Source organism: Vitis riparia, chromosome 3, assembly GCF_004353265.1.
Source record: "Vitis riparia cultivar Riparia Gloire de Montpellier isolate 1030 chromosome 3, EGFV_Vit.rip_1.0, whole genome shotgun sequence".
Lineage (NCBI taxonomy): Eukaryota > Viridiplantae > Streptophyta > Magnoliopsida > Vitales > Vitaceae > Vitis > Vitis riparia.
In genome coordinates, this window is record NC_048433.1 from 5,610,435 (window position 1) to 5,619,697 (window position 9,263).

The 9,263-nt window shown below is 33.5% G+C and overlaps 1 protein-coding gene across 1 annotated transcript; it reads left to right on the forward strand.

The window, feature by feature from the left end:
- The first annotated feature begins 254 nt into the window (after positions 1–254).
- LOC117911910 (CBS domain-containing protein CBSX1, chloroplastic-like) lies at positions 255–8,766 on the forward strand. Its single transcript, XM_034826345.1, has 8 exons — positions 255–545; positions 3,797–3,884; positions 3,970–4,034; positions 5,928–5,976; positions 6,739–6,791; positions 7,619–7,734; positions 8,173–8,230; positions 8,331–8,766. Exons 1-8 carry the CDS (start codon positions 357–359, stop codon positions 8,403–8,405), a joined length of 693 nt encoding a protein of 230 aa, XP_034682236.1. The 5' UTR covers positions 255–356; the 3' UTR covers positions 8,406–8,766.
- Positions 8,767–9,263: the final 497 nt, after the last annotated feature.

The following is a 9,263-nucleotide window of genomic DNA, read 5'->3' on the forward strand; positions in this document are numbered from 1 at the left end:
TTATAAAAATTATAAAAATATTTATGGAATTTAGGAATTATTTACTGTTTTTATTTCTATTTTAAGGGTGATCGGGAGAAAGACTGATTGAAATAAAGAGGGGCAAAATTAGATGCAAGTGGGCGGAAGGTGCATGGTGTGGGGACAGCCAATTATTAAATGTATTTGAAAAGGCTCAACATCACACATGATAGGCGCGTGGGTTTAAAAGTCTCTACCGACCAGCAGCAGCTGTAGCGTTTCTATTTGTCACGGAACACCCTCTCTCTGCCTACTTTCTCTACTTTCTCTCTTTCAAAATCTCCACTCTGCACATTCCTTTCTGCTTTAATTTTCTCTCTCTTCCTCAAACGCTCATGGAGTCGATCACCTTCTCTGATCTCCACGTCATCGCTGGCGCCTCCGTAAGTCCCCACGGAGCCCGAGGAGGATCTCCCTCTCTTTCTAGAACCTTGTTCTCTCCCTCTCGATTTCGCTCCCCTGTTCCCCTTGTCGCTCTTCGCCGTTGCCCTGCTCACGCCGCCATCACTACTAACTCCGTTCCGGTGAGTCTTTTCTTTGTTTTTTTTTTCTTTTTCTAATTCGTTTGTTTTCCGGGAAAGAAGAGAAAAAGAAGGTATAAGTAAGTGCTTCGAAGTGTTTTTTATTTTCTCTTTTTTGCTTTTGCCTCCTGATGCTGGTTTTAAACAAGTGTCGAATTGCTAAGTGCTGAGAATATACAAAAGATAGCTGTAACTTGGAGTCTCTGATACTCTTACCAGGGGAGTTTTGTAGGAAAAGGATAGAAAACTTGGAATGTAAAGGTGGCTGTTATTAAATGTTAGGTTCTTTCAATAACTGTTCTTACAGAATCTCATGGAAAAATAGATGCATAATAAAATTAGGTAGGTTTTCTATTCTCATGGTTTCATCAAATGTTCACTGCAATTGGAATGCTAAGCATCTGTCAAATTTGAATTTGGTAACGGTTTATACTTCCACTTTTAATTAGATAAGGTGGTCAATTCACTGTCTAAATTTGGGGTTTGGAGTCTGATTTAGGCCTCCGCTTGTACTGCGCCTCCTACAAGTTTGCCATCAGCTGATCCCGTTTGAGCATGCACATGTTGGGTTAATATCTAAGTTGGAGAGCCTACGGACAAGTCGGATTTAAGCTTGTCTCTTAGCCTCAAGCTCAAGAATTCAAAATTTATGCAAACAATTCCTACAAATCATCAATTTAAAGAGACACCTTTGAACAATGTTCATTACAGGAGATATACAATGTTAGTTACTGCAAATTTAATTTACAATTATTTATTTTTCCCTTTTTATCTTTATCAACAAGAGTGGTGCTTCATCTTTTGATCATTCAAAACCTCCTCAATTAAAGAAACATTTTTGGTAATAAAATCAGTAAAGTTCATTATTCTATACTCAATGAATTGAATAAAAGAATCGCCCATTGATGATCTATTAGGCTTAATTCATAGAAACAGGCATTTGTCCTGTTGTATATCCCATCGAAAAGGGTTTACCCCTTGTCTCAGAAAAAGATCAATTTGAGAGGTCCACCACCCTTGGACTGTTCTATGACTCTAACCTTCCCAAACTCAAAGGAGCTGGAGCACCCTACAAACAATTCAAAGGAGCTCATGAGGGAATACTCCTTCCAATATATTTCTTTCTTTGTTGTCTAAGTGAATGTTTGGTAAAACTTAATACTTATTCCTTAATAACTTAAGTTGACCTTAAGTTAAATTTTTGTTATGTTGTTAACATAAAACTTATTACTTAGTTTTTGTTTTAAGTAGTAAGGTTGTTTGGTAAAGTTAATTTAAAATTTATTATAAATCATGAAATTGACACATTTACCCTCGTTAATTTTGAACTAATATCTATCCTCATTTATTTTAACTAATATTTATTTTAATTTATTTTAAGTAATAAAGTTACTTATAAAACATCCATATTTAAAGTATTGAAGATATATAAGATAACCATAAAATATTTATTATAAAGTCATGGATGTGGAATCATAATTCTAAAATATACTCTCACTAGTGTGGGCAAATGAGGCAAATGGTATTAGAGATTAAGAATAAATTAACTCTTTTGACTTAATACCTAATACTTAAAGTTAAAAATAACTTTATGTAGTAATTTTAACTTATTTTACCAAACATGCTTAATCCATTTAATTACTTAAATTAAGTTAATAAATCATATTAAGTCATTTGATTTACCAAACACTCTCTAAGTTGGCTAAGAAGTCATAGTTCATTGCTTTCCTACCAACATGATTCATTTGAAAATTCCTTTTTTAACCATCTAACTCTTCTATAGTTCTCAATTATGTTTCCTATTTTCTAAATTGATCCTTTGGTTTTTATGGAGGTGGTGAATAACTCCTTTAACATCTCCTCCTTCAATATGAATGTTACCAATGTATTTACTGACACTATGAAGCCATTTCTAAGATTTAAAATCTCCAACAATGTTACCAATATCTAACTCGGACCAATTAACCCTTTTACAAATAGGTTTTATAGGTTAGAGACTAATGAACCTTGAAGTACATGCCTGAAGTCTTTCTTGGCTCATCAAAATTTAAATTAGACATCTTGCTTGAGGAGTCGTCTAGTAAATACATTTGATGACCTTTTTAGTCGATAAGATTGAATATTGGTGTGTCCCAATAATTCATGGCCTTTACACATCCTAGTTGCTTTTCGTTGGTACTAAAAAGGTTTAGCTTTACTGTTATTATAATTGCTTCATTTTGGTTGCACCAAATCTGTTATGTGATAATGGCATCTGATAAAGTTACTTCCTGTAATCACTTCATTTTTCATTTGTGAGGTAGATAAACCCTTTATGGTTCGAGGCATCTTGTGGGATGAGATTAAAAGGAAAATCTTGTTATAATTCTAATTTCTAAATAATAAGAAAAAGTTATGATTTTAGCACTAGGATGGTGGAGTTAAAGAACAATACATGGTTTATAAACCAAGGGAAGGGAGGGTTATAGGGACAAAATTGGGGTGAAGGTTGGTTCGGTATTGATACAAAGTAAGGTAGTGAACACATCTCATTTTCTATCTTTTGATTATCTCATAATTAATTTTTTTTATTTAAGTGTCAATTATAATCTAATTTTTAATATAAAACCATTAAGAGATAAGATGTAAATATATGACAAAATTCTTAAGGCCATGTTTAAATGTAAACCAAGACTTCCTGCATCTTGTTGCCAATTGCTCCTCAACTAAAATTTGAAACTTATATTAACTTATAAGCGAATAATACCAAACCAAACCACACAATAATATGAATTACCAAAATGCATATCCAAACACCCTCAATTTATAAAATTACAGAAACACCTCTGTACATGGCATTTAAGATTTCTCCTTGAGAAGGCTAGAACCAAGCAGGTTCAACCATACCCCATTATAAGTAGACCTTTATCATTTGACAACTATGTTAGTACCATTAATCGTTTGTGGAGCCCCACGATTTTTGTGAATTTTTAACTGCATTCTTCATCACTCATCTTGAATAAAAACTTACAAAAAATACTTGCCAACTGCTAATTGGCTGTGCGTATCCCTCTATGCACTTGGTAATTGCTTGAGTGAAACATTTTCATTGAGTGAAACATTCTGAAGTTTCTCTTAAATGTTTTTATAATAGATGTAACCTTGCAGTAACACAATTTTTTTACCTTTTGATCCCCTTTTGGTACAATAAGGGGGTAACACAATTGCATCTTTCCACCAATGATAATGTCCTAACTCGGTATGTTGATTTGCAGCATAGAAATGGAACATATAGAGTTGGTGATTTTATGACAAAAAAGGAGCATTTACATGTTGTAAAACCTACAACCCCTGTTGATGAAGGTATTATTGGTACTTGGATTTTGTTCGTAGTAAATATATTATTATTGGTTCTCTTTCTTATTTATCCATCTTTTCTTGCTGACAGCATTAGAAGCTCTTGTGGAGAAAAAAATTACTGGCTTTCCTGTGATTGATGAAGATTGGAAATTGGTAATTTTACTTAAGCTTTTAGCAAGACCTTTAATTGTTTTCTTCTTTTATTTCCCTGATGATTTATATCTGGATCTTGAGCATATTATATATTTTTTTTTCTGTTAGCATATGAAGGTTTCTTTGTTAAATTTATTCTGGATAAATAATTTTTAGTTACTCAGAGTTAAGCCTCAATTTGATGTTTTAAATCATAGTAACGGGTGAAATTCTGACTTAACATTTTGCACTCATAATTGGAATAGTAAAAATAGTATTTGGGGGAAACTATAATATGTCATTGGTGATTGATATCCTAATGGGGTTTCCCAGTTTCTTTTTCCTGTTCAGAAATGTAATTGACTGCAGAGTTGTAATAGGCACTAATCTTAAATATCATGTTGCATCTGACTTTGTTGTACTACCTGGAAAAGGTAACTTTCCTTTTTTTCCTTTTCAAAAGACTGATCATGAAGACTTGGGCTGCAATGTTCCTCCTTTTCCCTTAGGAGGAAAGGAAATTAATCAATATGAAACATCTTGTGAATTGAATGCAAACTTTGTTGAAATGACGGCTATTCTTTGTTTCACATGAATGTTTAATGTAAGTCAGAATAAACAACTATTTTGAACCTATGTTGTTGAAATTTGAAACTTCTAAGGTGTATAGTCTGTACTCTCAGGACTATGAGAGCTGAATTTGATGAGATTCAAATTTTTTGAGTGTTAAAACATTTGATGAGATTCAAATGTTTCGCATGCAAAAATATATTCTTCCAAAAATAAAGTGTTAAATTTTTTTTTGAGCCATTGAGTAAAAGCTTCAATCAGCATGATATCGCATTGTTTATACAGAAACATTAATTGCTTTTTAATAACCAATGAGTTGTGGCTTGAAGAAAAAAAAACAAAGAAAAAACAAAGAACAAAAATCATTCAGAGAGGAAAAAAGAGATTCTTGCAGAAAAAAAAACAAAGAAAAAAAATCATTCACAGAGGAAAAAAGAGATTTTCGCAACCCAATCACAAGGAAATCAACAAAGAAAACATGACTAGAAACAATTTTTTTGAATCCATGTTTTAGTAAGGGAGTTTCTCGATTGGCATGGCAACACAGCCATGAAACATGAATTCATCTTGTTCGAAAAAAAAATAAAAATCACTCCGCCTGTACCAATAATGGGAATTCCCATCTTGGCCTGAGAGATGACTGGAGAATCACCTCCAACATGGTTATCCAAATCATTGGCCCTGGCAATAAATAAGTCTAAGCAGGAGAGCCTGCATCTCCATTTTAATAGCAACACTTTTATCATAAAACATGGACAAAATGTAAACCATGTATAAGCTCTGCAACCTGAAAAGGCCTCCAACCTTGTAGTTCCCAAGTTCTCCCAAAAAGGAGAAAAAAAAAAAAAGGAACACATCTCCAAAATTGGTATTTGGGCATTATATGCTAAATATCTATTGAATGAATTATGAAGTTTCTTATTGAATTTGAAAGGGAAAGGGATCCGGCGGTTTCATACCATTATTTCACAAGAGACTGCTTTTTATTTTATTTTATTTTTTAAATTTATTTTTAAAATTTATTTTTTAAATTTTATTATTATACTGTGGAGTATAGAATCTCTTTCTCCAGACTATGCACTCTTTCTCCATCTATATAAGCAGTTAAGAGTTATTGGTTGTTGGTCATTTCTTACTTTTTGTGATAGTCAAATGCTGCATTGTGGTGGTTAGCAACCATTTCTTTTGATTTGAAACTTTTTATTTTTATTATTTTCTACCAGTGAGTTATCTTTGCCTATGTTGAGAGTTGAGTTGATAATATCTGGTACAGCCAAATATTCATGATCTATTAGATTATGTTACTTCAGTTCATTTACTAAATGCTATTTTTTTTTGCCACAGGTTGGTCTTGTTTCTGATTATGATTTGTTAGCACTTGACTCCATATCAGGTACTACAAGAATAGTGAGAAAATATTGATGGTTTGAACTTATTATGCATTTTTTTTTATTGGATCATTATGTCAATTCGTATGAGTTGTGTTACCCATGGTTATAGTTTGGGTCTTCGATTAATGACAAGCTCCATTCTTGTGATTGCAAGACATCTTCCATGTTGACATAACATATCTTCTATGTCAGTTTTGTTGTTTTCTATGGGATTGTACATAGATTAGGTCTAAGCATCATGTTTATGGAAATCTTAAAACCTCAAATATTGAAAGTTTGAACTTTCCATGAAAACTTTGAAGAATGGTTAGAAGTTGAACTTTACAATAATCATTAACAACAGCAACAATTAGAAATTGAACTTCATAATAATCATTAACAACAACAACAACAACCATTACTATTGCTACTACTACTACTACTAAGGGAAGCCTTTTTTAGGCAAATCTTGAGTTTAGTAATTGCTGGAGCTGACAAATTGTCTTAAATACTGATTACTTTGTTGAATTTTGATCCCATGTGGTTGCATATGTGTCAGTCAGACAAAGCTTTTTAATCTAGTAATAACTTTATGAGCAAATGAACTTGTAACTATGTTTTTGTTCTTGTTTTATATTCCTGTTAGCGACTGTACAATTTGTGGTGTTTTTTCTTTGGTTGTCATCATGGGTCAATTTTCGTTGAGATTGTGTTATATAGTTCCATTATTCAGTTTATTCTGATTTTTTTATGTTGATCGAGTATATTGTCTTTCTGGCAATTAGGTGGTGCTCAAATTGACACAACCCTGTTTCCTGATGTTGATAGTTCTTGGAAGGTATGTGAGAAATCCTTTTCATTTGTTGATTTCTTGTTAATTACTGTTGTCCTCTTGTACACTATTCCATACGTTTCATCATGATAAATGATAATTATTTTGTTGTTATTTCTTTTTCTGGAGAAACAATGCAGTGTTACTGCTCTTGTAATTAAACATGGTTGCAGCATTTAGATTTGGCGGTTGTAAGTTGCTATGATACCATAGCAAGTTGATAAGCCTGTCAGATCTCCAATAATAGAGATGGAACTGAGAACTTTACAAGAGGGTTGCGCTTGAATTGATGTGTTATAAATCAAAATGGTTCAATCTTCTCTTGTCACAATTTAAAATATAGTTAAAAAAATTCACCTGAATTTATTACACTAGAAAGATCAAACCATGGATAGTATCCCTTCTGAAATTAGTTTATTCAAGAGCTTCACCAAACTCATCAAAGAAAACTAGATGGTGGTTTGTCGAGGCCCTTTCTTGAAGGAATCAAAAGGTTTTGCCCTACGGGTAGTGCTGGGATACAAGGTTAAGAACCATAATCTACTAACACTCAACAATTTATTATTGTCTGATGCTTGTCTCCCTGTAAATGCATTCTATCATAAGTCTTTCCATGTGACTGAATACTAATAAATATAGATGCATGGTACGGGCACAGCACATGGTCTGTCCTATTGTGCTCACCATTTCTTGTAACATTTGTCCTATTAGCAGATAAAGGCAATCTTCTAGCTTGGAATTGTGTGAAGATTGTCTAGCCAACTACTGTTCTTTTTTTAATTTTTTAATTTTTAATTTTTATTTTTATTTTTAATTCGGGAAAATTATGACAGGCGTTCAATCAGATACAGAAACTCCTTGCTAAAACTAAGGGGAAAGTTGTTGGTGATGTGATGACACCTGCTCCAGTTGTTGTTCATGAAACCACCAACCTTGAAGATGCTGCTAGGTACATGTTTCTCTTACTTTTCATGATACACCAATTTCAGTTGAAGAGAGACTTTCTTGTTGGATAGGCAGAGATAAGAGCTTTTAATCTTGAAAGTTGTTTATTTGAGAACTATAAAGTTGATGAACAGTAGTTTTGCAACTTGTTAACTGCAGTCAGGCTTCCATTACTGGGAATGGAACTCAATGATTCTTAAAACTTCTACCTATAGAAAGAAAAAAGAAAAAAGCAAAAGGTTTTCTTGAAACTAAAATCTTGAATTCACAAATATTTTATAAAAAAGAATGTAACAAAGAACAACATCTATCCTTAAGATATTCTGCATTTAACATCACAAGTGCATCCCAACACCATCTCATGCATTCTAATTTGTCATAGTCATTCTTTCCTGAAAAATTTGGAGAACTAAATAACCACAAACTGATTCTTCCAATTTAGGTTATTGCTCGAAACAAAGTACCGTCGGTTGCCTGTAGTAGATGGTGATGGCAAGCTGGTAAGATAATTTTATATCGACTTTCCTTGGTAAAACTCTGTTATGATTGGACGTTCTTCAGCAGTAAGTAGTCTGATTTTTCTCTGTTTCGATGTTGAAGGTTGGAATTGTCACAAGGGGAAGTGTTGTTAGGGCTGCCCTCAAGATAAAAGGTACTAGAGAAAAGTTGCCATGATTCTACAACCACCATATCCAAAACCTTGGGGGCACATTGATGTAGCAGATAGCTGTTCTGAAATTTGCTTTCCAACATATTCTGTTGGTGCATCTATAGAAAATGGAGATAAGTTATATTGTTGGCTTAGGCATTATGGTGCTTAGAAGGAAGAGATGGATAGATCTCACAAATATATCTAAAGCGTTCTTGTCCTGTTAATTTTCATTTACATATTCTTTTTAGGCTTGTAAAATTTATGAACTTTAGGTAGGCTATGAATTGACCAGAAGCATTCTTCTGTCAAATATTGTATTATAAACAATGCCAAATTTTGCTGGAAAAACTCATAATATATATACTCTTGAACTTTATTTTGGGATCTCTTCTGCACATTCATGCCTCTGTTAAAATTATTTTGTTCTTCTTCTTGATTTTTGGGTCCATGTAATGCTCCTTATATAGGTGGTGATAAGCCGATAAAACGAGTCATTGGTGAAGGCAGGGGATCCTGGTCCCAGGGGAAGCAGAGGAACTGCATTCTGCCAATGTCACCATTAAAACTTTCATCACTGTTCCACACTGCACCATTGTTCTTTTAGAAATTGGATCACTTGAAGGGCCAGGACACTGTCTATATGGTAGAGCACAGAACCCATCTTAGAAGGCAACTTCTCTTTTCTCCCAGCTCCTTTCCTTCATCTCATTCTAGTATTCATAGACATGGGTTCGCCCAAACTTGAACTGTTCTTTAATTCCTCACACATAAGGAGGCCACTTGATCCCAATGGTAGACTTTAGGCAGGGCATATGCAGTTCATGGAGTTTAAGCCACCGAAATAACAACTTCAACAGGGTCCTCCTCTTCCGCAAAGCCAT

Excerpts from the sequence above, each read along its gene's own strand:
- LOC117911910 (XM_034826345.1), top strand. The coding sequence starts at position 357 with ATGGAGTCGATCACCTTCTCTGATCTCCACGTCATCGCTGGCGCCTCC. Across the intron at positions 3,885-3,969 it reads TACAACCCCTGTTGATGAAG|CATTAGAAGCTCTTGTGGAG; the intron begins GTATTATTGGTA and ends TCTTGCTGACAG. Across the intron at positions 6,792-7,618 it reads ATGTTGATAGTTCTTGGAAG|GCGTTCAATCAGATACAGAA; the intron begins GTATGTGAGAAA and ends AAATTATGACAG.